The sequence below is a fragment of the Anabas testudineus genome, chromosome 4 (genome assembly GCF_900324465.2).
Source record: "Anabas testudineus chromosome 4, fAnaTes1.2, whole genome shotgun sequence".
In the NCBI taxonomy this organism is placed as follows: domain Eukaryota; kingdom Metazoa; phylum Chordata; class Actinopteri; order Anabantiformes; family Anabantidae; genus Anabas; species Anabas testudineus.
The window spans coordinates 8,348,956-8,369,045 of record NC_046613.1 but is presented as its reverse complement, the minus strand read 5'-3'; the positions used below and the strand labels follow the sequence as shown (position 1 = coordinate 8,369,045).

The following is a 20,090-nucleotide window of genomic DNA, read 5'->3' as shown; positions in this document are numbered from 1 at the left end:
ATGAAAGTCTGTGTGAGCATTAAAAGCTGCTCAGTTAAATTTAGAAATGAGTTTAATAGAGTGGTCTATTAAAAGGTTGCTGCTTAACACAGCCCTAAACATGATAACTCCAGCTTCTAGTCTGGTGGTGACAATATAAAACATTTTTAGCAGCGTGTGCCACATGGCTCTATGAAGAATTGGTCGACCTGCTACTGTACAGACTGAACCAGCTGAGCTATGGGTTAAATACCCCGGGACACATTTAGACATTTCCCTGAAGATGAAGCGTAATTGCTTTTAATGGCGCCTTGAAATCTTCATCAGGTCAAAATCTCAGTTTGTCTAATACTTCAGTTTATGACCGAACACCTGAAACACACCTGATAGCTGTTAGCATGGTAGCATTTAGCACTGCTGCACCTTTGTTAAGCTGCTAGCCGGGCTTTGTTTCCAGATATCTCCTGTTTTTAATCAAAAATATATTTAAAGTCATTGCATACAGTCATACAACTGATGCATTGTTTGGATGTTAAACAAAAATACTGTCCAATTGTTTGTCTACATCACTAAATCTAAGGCACAGTTGAACGTTTTCCTTTTTAGTTAAGATCGAGGTAGCATAGATGCATATGAAAACACACCAACGTACAAGACAGTCAGCAATGTTTGTTAATACGCTTTAAGATCGGCTTTTACACAGAAGACATTTTGACATATCGAAGAAATAAAATCAAGGTCCCGCTATTGTTCATGCTGGCATGCTTGAATTGAACTGAGAACTGAACTTTCAATATCCAGTGCTCATTTGGTCGTGGTATTAGTGTGTCTAGCTGTTGCTAAAAGGAAACGTTGGTAATGCATAAAATAGTAAAAAAACAACACAGTACTTGAAAAATACAACTGCAAAACATGTTACATTTGATCTCAATAAGCAAGGAGGTAGTTGTGCACATCCCAGCTAGATGCATTATCAAAAGAAGGACTAAACACATGAAACATTAAAAACAGGAATGGAGACACCCACTCCTGTTACTGTGTCCAGTCTCTTGTTGAGCAGTGTTTGTCCTGTAGAAATTGCTTTAAACCTCATCTCACTAAAGAGTCCCGGTTTCACTGAAGAATTAAATGTTCTGAAAGCCACTGCAGTCGATTTTTACAGCATCCAGGGTCAGCTTCCCTCCGAAATGCAGCTGATCCGTGAACATGTTGTGACTGGGGAAGAAGCCAAGCACTTCAGCAAACTCCTCGTCCTCGTCCTCGTCCTCGTCCTGATCTTCCTCGCCCATATTTTCCGGCCCGTGTGATGAGATGTAATCGACGGTTGTATTCGTGTCCAGAGACGTCTGCGTGTGGTCCGAGCTGTCCGAGTCGTGGGAGAGGCTCTTGATGTATGTGGTCAGAGGGTAGAGGAGCGTGGCCGGCGTCGTTTCAGGGCTCAGGGCAGACTGAGAAGGGTACTGCGAGGACACATTATCAGGCGTCGAGGTGTCCCCGATTTGCTTGGGCAGCTCCTCGACCTCCACCAGGATGAGCTCTTCTTCCTCCTTGGTGACGCTGGAGTTACTCAGCTGCACCTGGAGGTTCATCTTGCCCTGGTTGGGAGGAAGATCCAGGCTCAAACAAGGGCCAGTGATTTGTAGCATAGCTTGAATTTCATTCACTTGTCTCCATTCTTACCTTCTCTTGGGTACACTCCTTTGCCCATTTGCTGTTTGCAGGATCTGGCACGACATCAAGCATAAGACACTGGAACCTGGAGGGGGACATGGAAAACTGCTGAACACTGCTGCATGGAAAAGATAAAGTTATTATTATTCCCTTGCTTCCTGTCTGCCTTACCTCTGCTTTACAGCTGTACACTGGCACAGACAGACCAAGAGCAAGATAATGAAGATGACGCCACACACAAGTAGAAGAGATAGCTGGGACTCTGCAACAGTAACAGTGAAACAGACGTAGAGTGAGAATGCAGCATTTATTTGACAGTGTCACTAAGAAGAAGCAAAGATTCTTCTGAGTTTCTGTCACTGTGACTTTTGGCTTTCGACCAGCTTTTAAAAAAAACAAATGATTATGTCAAGTTAACATTATTATATCAAACTATTCCTTTGAGGAAACCAGAAAAGCCGCTTACGCTGGATTAAGAACCGGATTTTTACACCTATGGGGCCCTCTCCTTTAGCGGTCGACGCAGTCATCCACAGGTTGTATAAAGCTGGAGGCAAGTCTTTAAAGATAAACACTCTATGTGATGCTGGGACAGAATCTGAAACACAAATTGATATACACACAGTAGATGAGTCAGTCTCTACAAAGTTGTGTTACAGCGTAACAGAGATTTCAGTCAAATCAGAATATGTATGAAAAATCACTGGCGTAGGCAGGAGGGCTTAATATTTAATTGTTATTAATATTATTTTTTTAAGAGCTGCTCTCTCAGAAAATCCCTGTACAGTGCCACACAAAGTAAAATGCTCTTACGGCGCTGCGTGTGTCCGTTGTCGCTCTCTAAATAGATGGTGTACTTGGTGATACAACCCATCCGTTGACCCCTGTCAAGCTCCGTCCAGGTCACTGTCACTATGTTTCCCTCAACCGTGTGTTCGAACACTGGAAAAGCTGCTGGGGCTGCAAACAGTGAGCAAGCATTTCCTGTCATGACCACTAACAATAATATTCACATTTGTCATGAGATTACACTTCAGTCAATACGAAATCAATACCAGAATGAAGCCTCTCACTGATCTTACCTGACTCCTGAGTTGTGACACCTGTAAATCTGGAACTACTTGCCGAGTTGCCACCGTAGAAAACGTGCACTGCTCCCTCGTAGCACTCAAATGCCTTCATATCTGCGTAAAGAAAAACAGTGGTTCGCAAAAAATTGAAGCATTTTGAGAGAACAGGGCAAAACATGAAAAAACCTTTTCATCTTTCGACTCTTTTCGAGCGTGCGTTGTTATCTATTTCACCGCCTCACCCGTGATGACTGCATGGCTGTCACTACCGCTCAGTCGGACCCACCGAAGCTTCTCCAACTTGCGACCCTCTGGGTACCACTCCACCACACAGGCGACAGGAGGCGGTGCAGTTTCAGGCTTTCTCCAGGAGATGGTGACACTGTGGTTGCCTTGTGTTGCTCGCACGTCCTGGGGAGGCTCAGCTGAAAAGACGAGGAGCGAGTGAATAAATGCTGGTAATAAAAACTCAAATCACGAATGCATTTGTGACCTCTAAACATGCAGAATTCAATTTGTTTGTGTTTCTTTTACCTTTTGTGTGACTGACTGTTATCTTGGCTGGAGGGGACAGCCCTTTGGAGTTGCGAGCCCACACTTTAACCTCGCACTCAGCACAGAATGTCACAGAATAATTCCTGACATCGACGCTGATGTTAGAGACAAACGTCGAACCAGAACTCGGGTTGTACATTTCAAGTTCGTAGCCTTTGATCGTCCCTCTAGAGGTGGGCATGTTTGCCTTCTGCAATCAGAGAAATATTTGAGAGTGAATCTCTGGGAGTGCCACCATTTATGTGCTTATGTTAATGGAAAGAAAAAGAGTTGTAGTTTAACACGAGCCTGGGATTTGGCTGATTTCAAAGGATGCTTAAAATGAACACACTGCAGTATGTAAGACACATCATTTCTGTTCAGCTCCTCTTTTTCTTGTAAACTGAAACTGTGGTGTCGGCTGACAGGTTTCACTCATCTCTCTCTCTCTCTATGTGACACTCAGTGAATGTGTGTGTGTGTGTGTGTCTGCGTGTGCGCGTGTGTGGTGGAGGGTGGGGATGTGCGAGTGCGTGAAGCTGTCACACCTCAGAAGTGGTCAAAGGGTTGACCTTTTAGTTTGTACAGAGCGCAGTAGTGAAGCAAGAAGATCAGAAAGTGTTACTATGGCTACAACGCCGCACGCCCACACAAACACACAAGGGCGAGAAAGAGGAGAGGGAACTCATGGGAGACGAGCAGTGTGCTGCACATCCTCCATTATCATCATTGACAGCAGTGTCATGAAATCCAATGGAAAACACTCCCAACATTTGAAACCTACCTTCCAGTAAACTCTCAGCGACGTAAAGTCTGATGCAGTTTCAGCGTACCACACGTCCAGCTTGTTTGGTGCTAAAATAATAAAACATACATCTGTCACATGGAAGAAATGAAGGTTGACATTTTTAGTGTTTGACTTCACTGACAAGAACTGGGTGTTTTTTTATTTATTTTTTTCAATGAATGAGTGCACGGCATGAGCACTGACGTCTCTCATTAGTTATTCCTAATCACTTGCACTAGTAATACGTTTAAATCCAGTCTGTGGCCCTGTTAAGTTTTCCTATGTGAGCTCAAGTCTGACCACAATGAGTAACAGTTCCAAGAAACTTCTTAACTGTCTGAAAGCATACGTCCACACCTGATTCAAAATACACAAGATCGCTGTCTTTAAAATGACACATTAGGGGAAAAAGCCATTTTTATAATCCTAAAGTTTTCTCCTGGATAAATTAGCAGACGCTGCTGAATTTCCGGTGAGCCAGCAGTCTCTGTGTGAGATGTGAAAAGAGGCAAGGGAAGTTCACCTTGCCCTGTAATTTGTGTACAGTATGTAGGAAGAAGCTGTGAGACGTGAGCACTCCAGCTTTCTGCACTAGAGCACCGACTGGCAGCTCGACAACAATGAGGCGAGTGGTGAAAATGTACAGTAAATGAGGTTGTTCAACCACAGCGTCTCTTCCAGTTATGTTTTTAATTTCACTTCAGTATGAACTACACATTGCTTTGGATACACTTCCCTGTTGGTGAGTTCAAGGGCAGTGGGGACCGCTTACAGTTCAAAAAGGATGCTAAAGGAGATATTATCAGTCCTGATTGGTGTCTCGGAAACCCCATCTGTAAACCACAGTTTAATATAATGTGCTTTTGTGTGCTCTCTATCAGTTACTGGTTGAGTTAAGCCTGTCCAGACAAAGAGGAAAAAAGTACAGTGGGATCATTTGCAATCAGCACCTCCTCACAGATGCCTTTTGGGATGTCAGAACTTTCTCAAGAAAAGGAAGCCAAAGTTATCGCTTGTTGTGGTAGATAAGCTTCCTCAAGCATTTTTCCGAACTATAGGGTGATTTTCATGCTGTCATGCTGCCAGGAAATCAGTCAATGGGCTAAACGAGCTTAAAATCTCTTTCATTCAACAACAGACAGGATGTGATTGAGAGATGAATGTGATTATAGATAAATGTAATTAAGCTGCTTAATGTGCAGAACACTTCCCTTAAAGACACTGTTTACAAAAAAATACCCTTTAGCTGTTTCTGCTGTGACCTCTGCTGCTGCTGTTGGCTGTTTGTGTGACGCTAATGATCTGTCTCTCCTGCACATTCATACACATATGTCTGAAGCGAGACTGTTTATCTTCACACCATCCGTTTTATAAATATCTTACCACTTCGCACGAAGCAACGCTATCTTCTTCACCACGTCACTACCCTTCCCCCTTTTGTGTTGTGTCTGATTACTAAAGGCTTGTTTTGCTCTTAACACACAATCCAACCTCTTTATCCATGGTCATATATTGTAGATATCCTGCAGACAGAGGGCTGAGCTCTTGAGGTGCTTCAAAAAGCCACAGTAAAGGAAGCCTCTGCCATTTTCCGATAGCTTGCAAAGATAAAGCACCACAGAGATGCTTGTGTGTATTTCTAGACAGAATCAGGCGTGTTTTCGTTGACTACGTGTAGACACACACACATTGAGCGGTCTCCAGAAGCCGCAGGTTAGCGCTCAGTTACTTACTGTCCTCCTGAGTCCAGTTGGAAATGCTCGCGCTCCACTCACTCCACAGACCAGAGCTAAATCTGACTCTGGCTCTGAAATGGTACAACGTATAGGGTTCCAGAGAGGTGATGTTCTGAACCGGACTCAAATTAGCAGCCTGCAAGTAAAAAACAGGTGTCTTTTTCATTTTCTGCTTGTGGTGAAGAGTCATGTATGATCACATTGTAAGAGGATCCGAGCTTTCAAGCATTAAAGGTCAAATTTGTTTTTGAGAGCTGTGCTACACTGTGAGTGTACCTCTGCACACATCTGCCTGACACTCATGTCTGCCTTCAGACTTGAATCAGCAGTTCAGTCTTTAAATGTTTTAAGTAACCTCCTGTAATATCTCTTTCGAAATACTCATAACCTGTTAAAGGTTAATATGTGGTACCTGCTTTGAATACATTGTCCACGTCTGTCCTCCTGCTGTGTATTGGATCTCCAGGTGTTCAGTCCTCACAGACTGCTGCTTCACTTTGACGGTGCAAGCGCGAGAAGAGCACTCAGGTTGGACGAGATCAGGAGTTGGTGGCGTCTCTGGTCAGATCGACACATTGATCAAAGTGGTCAGACATGTTAAAAACAAAAACCTGCTGGACAAACAACAAACTTTTTTTTTTTTTCTACAGAAACAAGAAGTGATAAAAGAGGTGATTGCAAAGAATAGAAGAAGAAGTTGCAAAGCACTTCACACACTGAGGTCTCTGGACGTCAGCACTGTAGGTGGGTCTTACCAATGTCGCTCAGGGTGTAGTTAATGATGGACGACTGAGCAGAGCCCAGTGCGTTTTCAACTCGGACCCACACAGAGATGAACTGGACAGAGGTGGGCACAGGAAAACTACCTGCTGGTGAATCAGTTCCCTTACTGGGGATTCGCAGTGTATGTGTGTGGTTTCTAATTCTCATCCTAAAACACACAAAACCACGTTTAAGCGAGACATTTAACTGTGCTGTGGGATGTTTTCAAGACTTTACTGGAGTTTCCTTCATTTAACTCACCTCAGGAATGAAGTATTTTCAAGATATGTAGTCCGCCCTCTGTTCCAAGAGCAAAACACATCTCCACTCTTATTCTCTTTGACTTTGTAGATGCATGAAATGTTTTTAGGGGAGTCTGGTGGGTCTGAAGCCCAAAGAAGACAGAGAAGAATTGAATGAGAAAAAGTTTACATTGATTGAGCTCGTGCTAACACTAAAACTCAAATTCATTAAGAATATCCAGTAAATAAATAATCTGCCATTATTGAAACGGTATTTTTGATAACGTGCCATCCCCTAATGTTATCAATGACATTACATCAACAGGTTCTATGTTTTCCTCTTGCTTACATTTTTACAGAACAAGTATTGTATTTACATTTTTTACCAGTGTCCCCACCTACTTCACTTCACTTCTACTTGACATCCTTCATGTGTCAAAACATTTTTATCCTCCCAAACAGCTATTGACAGCACTGTGGTCAGAATAAGCAACTTATTGCAGTTAACTTTGTCACCAAGCTGCAAGTACTGTGCACTCTAACACCGAGAGAAAGCGGAACCAGTTCCTTTTACAGCGATGCAGCTCGAAAAGTAAGAGTCATGCCTTAAGATGAAAGTCTCACCTTGGGACAGCATGCAGTGTAAAACAGCCTTAAATCCATTGAAAATGTGCACAGACAGAGTTGTCAGTGGGACAAACACTTCAGAAAATACAGCTTTACTGCTCTGTTACTTCACACACTCACATCCAGTTGAGATGTCCAGTCCACAGGGATCCAATCCTGGAGAACAATCACAGTGACAGCTGTATGTCCTGTTCTTTGTTATGTTCACCACATTAAATAAAATGGTTGTTGGATTCAGTTCCATGTGGCTCTGCAGTGCTGGTGGGTGACCACTGTACATGGATCCTTTGCATTTGCAGTAAAAGCTGCAGTAAACTTTAAAACTGGTTTCTCGCTGCACCAGAGTTCCAACGCTGGACCAGATGGTACAGGATTTACCACCTAAAAGTAGAAATCATGCGTTACATAAACTGAAATGCAATGTTGGAGGTGGTCATTTAAATGTAAAAAACTATGAATTATATATTTGTTGAGTGTGGAGCACATTATGACGTGTGGCACACCTGCCTTACGCAAAATCATCACCTCATGCATATTTAATAAATACAGATGTGCAAACAATATCATATTTACTCATCATCATGTAGGCAGTGTCTAACTTTAATTTTCGAATAATATTGAATAAAGACATATGACAATGTTGGTTACATGCCAGCTAAAGTGTAAGACGTGTGGATCCCCTCATCAGCCGGAGCTTACCTACGCAAAGTTGCACGGCCAGCAACAAAACGACGGTGAAGATGGACCATGTTTGGCACATTGTCGCCATGAATCATCAGTAAGTCCCTTCTTGTAGTCTCTTACATTGTAGCAGGAGCTGCTAATTTAATCCTAAAGCACACATACGCACATGCATTATGTCGGTTATTACTTTCCCCAAACAATATAAAAAATATGTGAATTGGGATTAATTTACAGGAATAATACTTATTATAATAATTATCATAACTATGGGAAGTTTATTTCTGGTAAACTGAACTTTGTAAAGGTCATAAATGCAACTCTTTACATATGCCTGTGTTGTCTAGTCATCTGAAATCCTTCTGGGTTGTGCGTATTCTACGCAATACTCCACACAGTCAACAGATGGTCATGAAAGCTGGAGAAAAAAGCCCTCATACACTCACCCAGACATCCCATCCCGGTGTTACATCAAGATTTTATTGCTTCGGAGCCTTTTGAAGCTCTATCCGTCATCGTAAGTCGTCCTAAACATCCTCATTTAGACGCGTGTGTCCAAACTGTGGTAAAGTGGCAGCGGAGACTCCGCGTTGACTCCGCCTCTGGTGCGCTGTGAGTGACTTCAGTAGAAGTCAGGTTCACTGTCTCAGACCATGCAAATTCACAAATTCAGTATATTCTTACTATTTGTCTAAACGTCGAGGGGAGATGTGCATTACCCCCCTGTTAAGATGTGAAATGTAAATAGAGAATAGAGGAGTGTGCAGTTCCCTCATTGGGACAACATGGCAGACAGTGTTTGATGCTGTAATTCTGGACCCCACACAGAGGATGAAGAGGCCTGACTCCATGCATGATGAGGAAACTCTTCAGACTGATGCTCAGGACAAGTCAGAGGAGGAGTTGCAAACACCTTTTTTTTTTTAAAATCATCATATTTTCCACATGGCCCGTAGTGTTTCACTCCCTCAATCACAACCTCATGTGGTGCATGGAGGGGGGGACTTTCCCTTGTAGCTGAACCACATTTCAGCGTTAGGTGTACAACACAATACGAGGCTCGATATTAACGCGTATAAATCCGGTTTTACACAGAAATGCGCGACAGGGTGACAGATGATTAGTACAATTAGGGAGGCTGTGCGGAAAAACAACAACTCAGGAGACCCGGCTGAAATTGTGAATATCAAGGAGGAAGTGAGACCAACGCTCAGGAAGTCCTAAAAAACGGTGCAGAGCTGCAGGTGGTGCAGTATGAGCACAACTAAAAGTTCAGGAGCAGATCACTGTACGTCAGGTTTCTAGCAAGGGGAACCCCAGATTAACACCTTTATGTGCGTATGTTTTGGAATAATATCACACTGTGCCACACATCAATAGAAACATGCTGAGGCCATACCTTCATATTTGACATGGCACTGGCTCAGGATCCCATACATAAGAAATTACAACCAGAGCTCAGATATTGCTCAATTATAGTTTCTTAATTATGTATCATTAATTTCCCCCACTGGCTTGAGACATAAAACTATATTTTATTTGTAGTTTTTAATCTCATGGTTTATTGTCAAGTATCATACTCATAGTCCTACTAATAATTAGTTAATTAGTTATGTAACGAGCTTAATAAAACATTTTCAGGCCTACTAAGCAATCAGCAGTGGCAATGATGCAAATAACGTGCTGAAGGTTTATAGGTATGACGTTTACTGTGTTCACCATCTAAGCAGCCTATTAGCATTTGCTAATGAGCCCTAAAAACAAAGTTGCCCAAGGCTGATGCTCATGGGAATTATTAGTTTTGCAGATGTTTAATTAATTATAGGACAAATTAAAACTTTGACCTCAGCTGAAAAGGGAAAAAGCATTATAACATAACTTCATTCTGACCAATGTGAAAAAGGATTACCAACATAAATAACTGTAAACATTTCATGGTCATTTAAAATTGACTTGCAAAGACATTCACTAAAAAACAAAATATCTGTTACAGTAAAAGTATGATTCATCCTGTGGGGATGATCAGAAATCTCAGTCTGGACCAAAGTGGTGCATCAATCAACAGAGACAGACCAACATTAACATCCATACAGCTATGCTGGTATGTAACTTTGGCTAAAAACTAAGAATTGCTTGGCATTCAGTCAAACATTAATAAATGTTTTATTTGTGCATAATGGCTCTTTTCAGCTGAATTTACTCTACTTACAAATAACCTGAAACATGATTCACTTCTAATCACACAAAGTCAGTGAAGGGCTTGATTAATGCTTTCTTTATAAAGTCGGTTTAGTAGTGCACATTGTCCTGTTCGTTCCTCGCTACTCCTTAGTGCTGCTGACATCAGCTAGCTGAGGGAAGTAACCATAAGGCAACGTTGTCCCGACTGTACACAGAGACGTGCAAGGCTCCGACATGTCAGGGGTTGTTATTTCCTCCTGTTGTAACCTCACACAGGGCGAGTCTTCTTCAGCATCATTCTCCACGCTCCTACTGCCCAGTACAACACCTCTATTCAGAACTGGAGAAGTGTTAGGCCATGAGAGGCCGCCAACAGAACTGAGAGTCGGTCCCAGGGGTGAATCAGAGAAATCCACCTCCACGCTGGAGAGCAAACCTCCCAGTAATCCTCTAAATACACCAGAACATCTGTCCTCGTCCCCACTCTCTGACATGTCCCTCTGCTCCTCTTCCATATCTTTCACCTCCTCTACTTGCGAACCCAACGTTGCAATTTGGGGTTTGTAGCTGACATGTTCCAGCTGGCCAACAAGCATTGTCCCACAGTCTGACTTTAGTAGTGGCGTCTCCACCGTGGGTTGTCCTGAATCAAACTGGGATGTTTCGACGTGGATGGTGGGGTACACATCATCCCTCTCCTCCCAGGAGATCAAACTGATGGGGGACAGGGGAGGGTCACTGTGGGTGCACGAGAAGGACGGCTCACTTCCGTCCTGCTGGGGACCAAAAAACAAGAAGATGTGATTGACTCGCCCAAACATAAGGCGTGTGCGCTTGACAAACACCACATCATCGTTGATCACTTGCAGGAGCTCACATGTGTCAACAAAACAAAGCGGCCGCGTGCTGTCAGAGTGAAAGCAGAAAGTAACAACTGACATCACTTCCTAATGTCGTCCAGAACTATATGTAGTGCTCTTAGCGTCTCTCAAAACTGTATTAAACATTGATATCATGCAGTATAGCGTGTCTGATGCAGTTGTTTCAGTTGCTGGTTGACACAATTTGGGTTTTGTGGTGGCGGGAGTTCACACAAAAAGAACTCAACACAGTTCATTAGCTTGTTTTCATTACCTCCAGTAGCCTGATGGCGTTACTGTTCCCTGGTTTTGGCAGGTTTTCAACAAGCCAGGCAGGTCCCCAGGATATACATTTCTGCTTGATCCTGAGACATAAAGACAATTCAGTTTTTTTGTTCAGAATTCATGAGCAGACTGTTCAGCATCAAATACAGCAAAGTTCCATTTGCAGAAGAAATAAATAAATAAAACTATGAAAACTGTTTTGTTTTGCCAGTGAAAACCAGACCAGTAGTGATGTCATAATGCATGACACACACAATTGGTATCCACATCTGAAACCACCCATCAGGTTGGGGTTCTTGACCACAACTAGTACAGTTTTCTTTTTTCTTTTTTTTTTTGCTGCATACTTTAGGTTTCTGTTCATGTTAATCTTGTGGGTTGTACTTTATCTACTCATTTTGTGGTGTGGCGTATCGTGAAATCAGCTGCACTGGCATCCATCGCTTTTACTAGTAAAACAAAACCTACGGGCGTTCTAAACCAATCGCAGGAGACGGAGGAAAATAGTTGACGATTATCCTCACTGAATACTTTTGCTACAACTATTAAACTATTAACTATTAATGCTGTGTTGTTTAATACGAATACCTTTTCCTCACACAGCTCCAGCACATCAGATTGGCTATGATTGCTATGAAGAGGGTGAGGATGAGAGCGATCACAATCACCAGGCCAACTAGGGGAAATGAGAAGGGAAACACACAATAGGTTATCAAAATGGCTGTGATTGAGTTAAGAAAACTGTCCTCCCGTGTTAGAGTATTTTTTTTAGGGCCAGAGGATGGTAGCAGGAGTCTGACCTGCAGGGGCTTCAGGCTGAGAGTAGATCTGGTTCGTCCGCGGCCCTTCACCTGCTGAAGTGGAGGCAGTCACCTGCAGAGCCAGAGCTCCTTCAGGACAGTCTATCCATATCTTTCTGGGGCCCGAGGCAAACAGCGTCACTGGAGAGACGCAAATCAGAGTCAGCGTAGTGCTTTTTTACACTAAGCGTCTACCATTTACTTTGAAAATGGTAGGTGTGTAAAACACTTCAACCGCTTGTTACTAAACCTGTCTGTAAACCTGTTTAGCAGCGAGCAGGTAGTGTTAAAGGGTTCTCGTTTTTTGCTAAAAACAGTACAAGCAGTGCACAAAAATAACACTGAGAGAGCAGGTAACCCAAACAGTCAAGGCGTATGCCAGACAGCTAAACAATGAACTGAAACTCAGTGTTCCCTGTGTTGTTCAGGTTCAGCACAGTGAGTGACCTCTTTCATGTTGTCACATTGTTTTCCATTGTCCTTTGATGCATGGTTATTACACTTCTCTAAACGTTAAAATATCCAGATTCAGTTAATGTGCAGAGACAGAAGGCTCCAGAACTTCTGTTTCTAAATGGACCGTGTAGTGTGATGAATTCATACATTTTATTTCTCCTGCTTTTATCACTATTTTCAAGAGAACTCCAGAGAGAAAGAGCCAACTCGACTTGTGTCTTGGTCACTAGACTCTCCCTGGAATCTGGTGGTAGGTTTGAGGTAAGTAAAGAGCAGGCAAATAATTGAACATATTCAGGCAAGTGCATAAAACCTCATACAAAATGAAAGACATGCCACAACACGTGATGAGAGAAAAAGCAAAAGAGCTGCTCTCAGGTGGCTTTACGCTGAAGCTCCAGAAATAGTGTGTGAAGCAGGTTGGTTAGCGTTCACTGTTGCATGTGTGCATGTAGCCACGTGGTTTCCTGTTCGTGGTCAGAGCCAGTTCTAGAAAAGTCTATGATTCACTTAGAAGACACTGAGAAAAGGATGACAACCAAACAAACATGAAGGTGCTCACTAACAAACCACCTGATCAGTCACATTTTATTCTCTCTTAAGAGGTTTAGTTAGAACTACAAGCCAGACTTTCTCAGACAAATTAGTAAATGTTCTTCCTACTTTTCTTAATCAGTGTTTTAACATAATCACCAAACATAAAACAATAGTGCAGCAGTTTAAGGCTTGAAATTCACCTCGTTACTGGAAGCAAGTGCAGAAAAACCCTGCTGATGCTTTGTGGGAGGGGGGTATCAGTGGAATGCTGCTTGCACACTTTCCATTATGCAACAATAGCTTGGGTTGAAACAAAGTTTGCTTATTACTGCATATATAAATTCCTACATGTGCACAGGCACAGAAGTCCTTGGCCTGACCCTGAACATGAATGTAGGGTTAAATGAGCACCCTAAGGAGCTCCTGAGTGTAAGAACAGGAAGCGAGAAACTGCAAAGCTAAGCTTCCTTCAGCCCTCTACATTAAATCTACAGAGAGTGTAATGTTGTCATTATAAAAAGTAGCTCAGTAACATTCATTTAAAGGGAAAATTCACCTAAACTGCAGATACATATGTTCTCATTTTAGTTTCTGCTGCTGCCACAAAAACAATGGTGGTGAACAGAAGTTGACTGTAGTGCTCACAGTTAAACATTAAGATGACAAATGCCTAATGCCTGAAACTGAACTGAAATCTTTCACATGGGTTTTGTCTTTTTCACATACAACAAAGAAAAGCAGCAGATAAAAACAAACCGAATAAAAATTATAAAAAGTTAAATATACAATAATTATAGTTTCAGCTTTATTCACAAATATAAAACAAACCCACACGAAAACTCACCACTGAGTTCTGTGCTGCTATAGTCCAGTGTCTGGACGTAAATGGTGTAGTTAGTGATGAAGCCTCTGTGCTGATGAACAGGCAGCTCGTCCCACTGGATCAGAATCTGCCTGGTTTTATGGACCAGCACCGACATGCTGGGACCAGACACTGGTTCTGAAACACACACCCACACACACACACACACACACACACACACACACACTCAATAAATACATGGTACATACTATACGCTGAATGCGTTGTATTGATCAATTATGATCCATGAGTTTGTATAATACATCACAATAAACTAAACTTCTATCAACAACCTGAGTCTGTGAATCTTACTCTGTTCTTTAGAGTAGGCCAGTCGGGATGATGGAGCACTGACACCTCTGGTGGTCACAGCATACAAAGAGATATTGTACCTCACACCTGAAGTCAGACCTGAAACAACACAGCACAACTGTCACCTCTAATTCACAAATGATCAGTGCTGCCTAAGAACTTTGGGTTGAGCTGTATTAATGGTTTTATATTCATTTAAAGTATCCACCAGTAGTGAAATGGTGCATTCACATTTTAGTGTAAATCACAAACTGCACACAAGAGGTCACTGTTTGGTCACAGGTGCAGTTTGTGTCTTTCATATTCCACTCTAAGTGTGTTTCAGTGTGTGGGTGGGTGGTGGTGTTGCAGGTTGTGTCTTGCCACTGTGCTTGAATGGTAAATGTTCTTTACCTGTGATGGATGTGTTGTGTTGATCTTTGGCCACTGTGTGCCACTGCAGCTGTGAAGCAGGTACATCTGTCCACTCTACCACATAATGCAGCAGTTCTTCCCCAGATGTTGACTGTTGTTTGGTCCCCGCCCACAACCAGGAGACCAGCACAGCACTGCCATTAGCTGCAGGAGCCAGGTCTCTCAAAACTGGCACAAAACCACCTAAAAAAATGATTATACTTTATTCGGATTTCTTTTCAACTTGTTTTGCTTCTGTGTTGTTTCTGTATTTATGTACCTGAGTGTCTGAGTGGCACATGAGCTGGTGGTGAAATCCCATATGAGGTAACAACACTGATGCTCAGCGCCTGAATCTCTGCTGGTACCTGAACTGCACACCGGTTCATAGTAGCAGCACAGATCACGTCCTGTTTCAGGCCATTAGGCGGAAAGATCATGTAGTGCTGCACCTTGCCACTGTAATCCTCCAGAGGTGGGGGCTGGGGAAGAAGTCCATCCATCATTAGGTTTACTTTTTTTATACATAATCAGCTCTGAGTATTTTTGATAGGAATATTCTACTTGTCAAGAGTTAGATATGGAGACTGATGCCAGTGCTACAGTTGTATGTCTATGTATGTCAGGTGGATATCTATATTTATCTATATACAGTGGTATAAGGACTAGAACAGTGGGAATTAGGTAGCCTGGCTCTTTCAAAACAAAATGAAAACCCACTAATTAAACTGCTACATCTGCTCTGTACTTTGTAATCAGTTTCTTTTCAGACATGTTTCTGTGATCGCTGTCATTACAACGTAGCCGTGTGTAGAGTTTTCATCTAACTCATCTAACTAACTTTTGTTTTATGGGAAGTGAATAGTTATCATGAAGTACCTTCCACAAAACTGTCACATCCCTCAGCCCATTTGCCCAATGGTTACCCAGCATCCTCCACACGCACAGCTGCTGAGATGGACCTAAAGATTAAATTTACCACATGACGTGGGTTGTTGTATGAGTGATGATGAACTTGAACATTATCACAATCACAATGGCCTGTTACTCGATTAGTAAGAATTCTGAGGTTGAAGTTGTGAACTTGCCTTTCCCAGGGCTTCTCCGCCTCACAGATAGGCTCCATTTGCTGCAGAATGATTTACTGGTGGAGGTCGACGCAAGTGTGAAGCTGGGGGTTGTGTTGGTGTGCATAAAGACTGATGCTGATTTACATGCTCTTATTTGGAACTGATATTCAGTCAGGGGCCTCAGACCACCCACTCTTATCAGATCCTTGCTGAGCTCTGTTCCCTCTCTCACTTCCTAAAAACCATCGAGACGTAAGTTCCTCTGCAAACAACCTGATAAAGACTGGTGCTGTAAATAACCACAATGCAATCACAGTGGTAGTGGCATCACTTTACCCAGAGGCCGTTATCTGTGCGCAGCCTGATGTAGGGTCTGACATGCACTGAGGATTCAGTGGTGTTCCATCGCAACACAGCCACTATGGAGCTATTCTCAAACTCCACCTGCATAATACGAGGGACCTCGGGCATCACTGTAACACACAAGACAAACAAAACAAAACAATACACAAAAACACAGAAAGAGAAACAGCGTGAGTGCCCTTCAGTGTATAGTGCCCTATACAGTGTGACGAGGCCCCATCACCGTCAAATAACTCCCCAACAAAAAATAACACAGTAAATAACAATTCAGAGCTGACTCAAAATGTCAAAGCCGTTGGATGTTAAAACTTGAAAAAGTTCACTGAAACATTGACAAAGATGGGTCAAAGCAGCGTGAAAATTATTTACTTCAAAGGCAGATTACAAAAACAGAGAAACGGTCTGCTGATAGCCAGGCCAGGTTAGTCAAACTGGGACAATAGAACAACCGCCTGAGAGCAACTTGTCACGAGATGACTAATTTCTTAAGAAAATAGCAAATCATTCAGATAAAAAAAATCTTTATGTACATGCACGCTCATTCATAAGAGCATGTGGGTTTAACAGAGATGAGGGCTCACAGTACCTATATCCTTTACACACAGGATGAATGGATCACTGTGCAAAGCTCCAAAGTGGTTGTACACAGTGACGATCAGCTGGTAGTTAATGTTTTCATCTAAAATTCCTCGCGGTATGGTGATTTGTTCAGCATCCTGGATCTGATCGAAATGTATCTGGGTCCCATTTTCTCTGTTAATCATATTAAATAGGGTCAATACATGTGTTAGATAAATTTACTATTATAAAAAGCTGACCCCACCACATAGGGACATTAAAACAACTTGTTTGAGCTGTACCTGCTGACTGAAACGTTGTAGGTATTAGAGAGATGTGTTTCTTGTTCTATTTTCCATGTGCAGGCTATGGAGTCGGAACTCCTTGTTGTTTCACAGACAATACTGTCAGGTTTACCTGGAGGAACTGAGGGAGAAAAAGAATAAATATGTAATGACAAGTAGATCATTGTTATTTTTGTAGGTCTGCTGAGAAAAACACACTAAAATGATAATTTTCCAGTTTTTTGCCACACGAAACCTCCCACAGTTCTTGTTTCACATAAACACATCTAGGAATGACAATAAGCCTCAATGTGAGTGATAAGAAACCGAGATAAGCAGGGATACTAAATGAAAAGAGCTGAAATTAAAGCTACTTTACATACGCTATAGTGTTTGATATGTAGAAATGGGCTATTTTTTGTGAATCTGTGTGTACTTCTTGTCCGTCTTTCAGATCTAATAGGGTCGACCATCTGTGACTGGTGTTGTCCAGGTTTGACTGAGGGCAAACTGGTCCTCATGCATCCACACAGTAGCCTTTACTTGATATGCATTGACAGACGATTGAGCAAACCAAATGTTATATTTATTGCAACTCAGTTCAACCTTTCTACTTAAATTTCTTCTTCATCATATCTCTGACCTGAAAAGATTTTTCATATAAATACACCTAAACCAACACACGTTTCTAGCCACTTAACACCTTGAAAGCTATCACCCTAAACTGCCACCTGCTTAAGACCAGGCTTATCTCCAACAACATTTTAATAAGATGAGCCAAGGTGCACATACGCCCGCCACGTAGGTCCAGTCCATTGACAATTAGAGAGTGCTCATCTTTCTCCTGCTTGCAGAGCAATATAGACTGTGGCTTCTGGACATTGAGCAGATCAAATATCACTGTAGTGCAGTTCACTTTCCTCCAAGATTTCACAATCTCGCCATTCAGCTCCAGGGATATTTTAAAGCTGCAAGCAATTAAGAGGGAGAACTTAAATGCAATAAATAAATAAATAAATACATAAATACAGAAGACAATACATGATAATGTATCATATTATTATTATTGTACTATTCCTACCTCGATTGACATGTATTGATGTGACAGTACACAGTCAAGTTTGAGCCGATGAGGAAGAGTGGAGCTGGCTCTACTGTCAGGTAGCCACGGCCATTGAAGCGCTGACTTGAAGCAGGGAGCAGAGGACAACCTGTCCAGAAAAGACATACAGGTTTCCATGAGAGGAGCATCTATATCTGTTAAACTAAGTTTGGTTTTAAAAGTATCATTAAAATAACATATATATAGATATAAAATATCTGCCGCATATTACTATGACATATCCCCACTTTTACTCTCAGTCTCTATTACTGTAAATGTGATAAGAAAAAAAAAGTTTAAGACCAAAAATTTTGTCTTTCTATGATTATTTGACTGTTGAGATATATATATATAAAACAAACCTAAATAGCTTAGTGCTGTGGTCTGAGTGGCAAAGGCAGGGTTTAGAAATGTAAAAACTACAACACCTACCAACTAAATACTGTTTTCTCACTGAACCAGGGACTGAACATATGTGAAACTTCATTGTGAATCTCCATAGATAGATAGATACATATTGAGTAATACTCACACTTTACGGAAAAAATGAGAAGTGTAATAATGCATCTCCAAATAATTGAGGGGGGATTCATCTCAGCTCATCCTTATTAATCACAAAGGACACACAGCATGAGTCAGCGGCTGTACATAAAAGTACATAAAATCCGTATTATATATCACTGATTATTGCTTTATACAAAAAGTGGTCTTACCTCATCCATCGGTGTAAAGAAGACGTTCAGGCTGACATGACGAGGAAACACTGCTGTGTTTAAGTTTGTGGCTGATAGCATTTACATTGATAAAAGCAGCTGACATAGTAGATCTGCAACAAAGACATTTGTTAACCGCATTATTCTAATCAAAAATAAACATCAACAGGAGCTGCGTCAAATCAATATCTCGAAAGGCGATACAGATCCAGCATTTACATTCTACTTTCTCTCACAGACCTTACAAAGCATCCAGATATGTTAGATATGTTCAGATAAAGCTCACCAGAACCACCTGCGCGCCTCAGTACTCTTATCAGAGGACTTGCTTTGTAAGAAGCATATGAATAAAATGAGTTCTGCTGTGTGAGTGAAACATCTTAAAGAGGACAGTGACCTAGTTTAGTGGTATTTTGGCATATGCAGGAACTCTGAACATTAGTTTGACTACTTTGGTGCCCTACTTAGTTGATTGTGTGTCATCACCACAAAACGAACGCACTTGACTTTAAAGGTAAGCGTGCTGAGCACAGGCTGCAGTTATCAGACAACAACGTGATCCAATGAACAGTAAGACCAGTGTTTGATCAGTGTCTACTTTGAAGGAGATGCTGACCATAGCAGCCTCAATATTTTTTTGACACTTCTAAAGGTTTTTTACAGTAACTTGATGCAGATGCAGTAAATGGCAAAACAACAGCTGTCAGTTTACACACTGCTTCATCAAATATTACACGAAACACATTAATGCAAAAGTAACTTGTATATCTCTGAAACAATAACAAATATTGAAATGTACACTGTCAGTGTGACGTCAAAAGGTTAAGTCACTTTTCTCTTACCGAGCTTCTTGCTTATATTCACAGTCCTTCAGAGTAGTGTCGACTGGGCTTGCACGATTAGCAGAGACTGATACTTTCTCAAGCTATTGTAGTTTTTGTTGATTTCCTTTGTGCTAGTTATTTCCATTTCTAACTTCAGGGAAAACCCAGATGCTAGTGGAGGTGTATGCATCTGAAAGATAAAAGAGACCTCAAAGTTGAGGTTTGCTAATTTTCAATTTTTTGACAACGGCAAAATTCACAAAAGAGTAAAAGTTTAGTTTGACAAAAACACAGTGTGCTGCTTGTTTTGTTCCTTGTTTTATGTACATTATATTTATATATATATATATATATATGGAGGGAGAGAGATACATGCACACACAAAAGTGATAGAATTTGGT

At 41.7% G+C, this 20,090-nt stretch overlaps 2 protein-coding genes across 4 annotated transcripts; both read right to left on the bottom strand.

Moving 5' to 3' along the window:
* Positions 1-628: 628 nt before the first annotated feature.
* On the bottom strand, positions 629-8,749 carry il12rb2 (interleukin 12 receptor, beta 2a). Its single transcript, XM_026345498.1, has 16 exons — positions 8,536-8,749; positions 8,108-8,239; positions 7,529-7,789; positions 6,801-6,924; positions 6,533-6,708; positions 6,190-6,335; positions 5,775-5,913; positions 4,039-4,109; positions 3,255-3,465; positions 2,963-3,145; positions 2,733-2,834; positions 2,464-2,610; positions 2,117-2,248; positions 1,822-1,912; positions 1,660-1,735; positions 629-1,574 (listed from the first exon to the last, which is right to left on the bottom strand). Exons 2-16 carry the CDS (start codon positions 8,175-8,177, stop codon positions 1,104-1,106), a joined length of 2,400 nt encoding a protein of 799 aa, XP_026201283.1. The 5' UTR covers positions 8,178-8,239; positions 8,536-8,749; the 3' UTR covers positions 629-1,103.
* A 1,484-nt stretch (positions 8,750-10,233) lies between these two features.
* Positions 10,234-19,988, bottom strand: il23r (interleukin 23 receptor). 3 transcript variants are annotated; one of them, XM_026345451.1, is made up of 18 exons: positions 19,708-19,988; positions 18,866-18,978; positions 18,685-18,756; positions 18,132-18,261; positions 17,843-18,018; positions 17,069-17,192; positions 16,795-16,961; positions 16,182-16,318; positions 15,864-16,080; positions 15,655-15,737; positions 15,056-15,257; positions 14,776-14,979; positions 14,383-14,481; positions 14,053-14,208; positions 12,216-12,356; positions 12,004-12,091; positions 11,405-11,495; positions 10,234-11,043 (listed from the first exon to the last, which is right to left on the bottom strand). In XM_026345451.1, the coding sequence occupies exons 3-18, from the start codon at positions 18,743-18,745 to the stop codon at positions 10,411-10,413; spliced, it is 2,709 nt and encodes a 902-aa protein (XP_026201236.1). In that variant the 5' UTR covers positions 18,746-18,756; positions 18,866-18,978; positions 19,708-19,988; the 3' UTR covers positions 10,234-10,410. The 3 variants fall into 3 exon arrangements, with proteins under 3 accessions (XP_026201236.1, XP_026201234.1, XP_026201235.1); XM_026345449.1 differs by having other exon boundaries at positions 10,234-11,046; positions 19,708-19,987; XM_026345450.1 differs by lacking the exon at positions 19,708-19,988 and adding an exon at positions 19,152-19,256 and having other exon boundaries at positions 10,234-11,046.
* Positions 19,989-20,090: the final 102 nt, after the last annotated feature.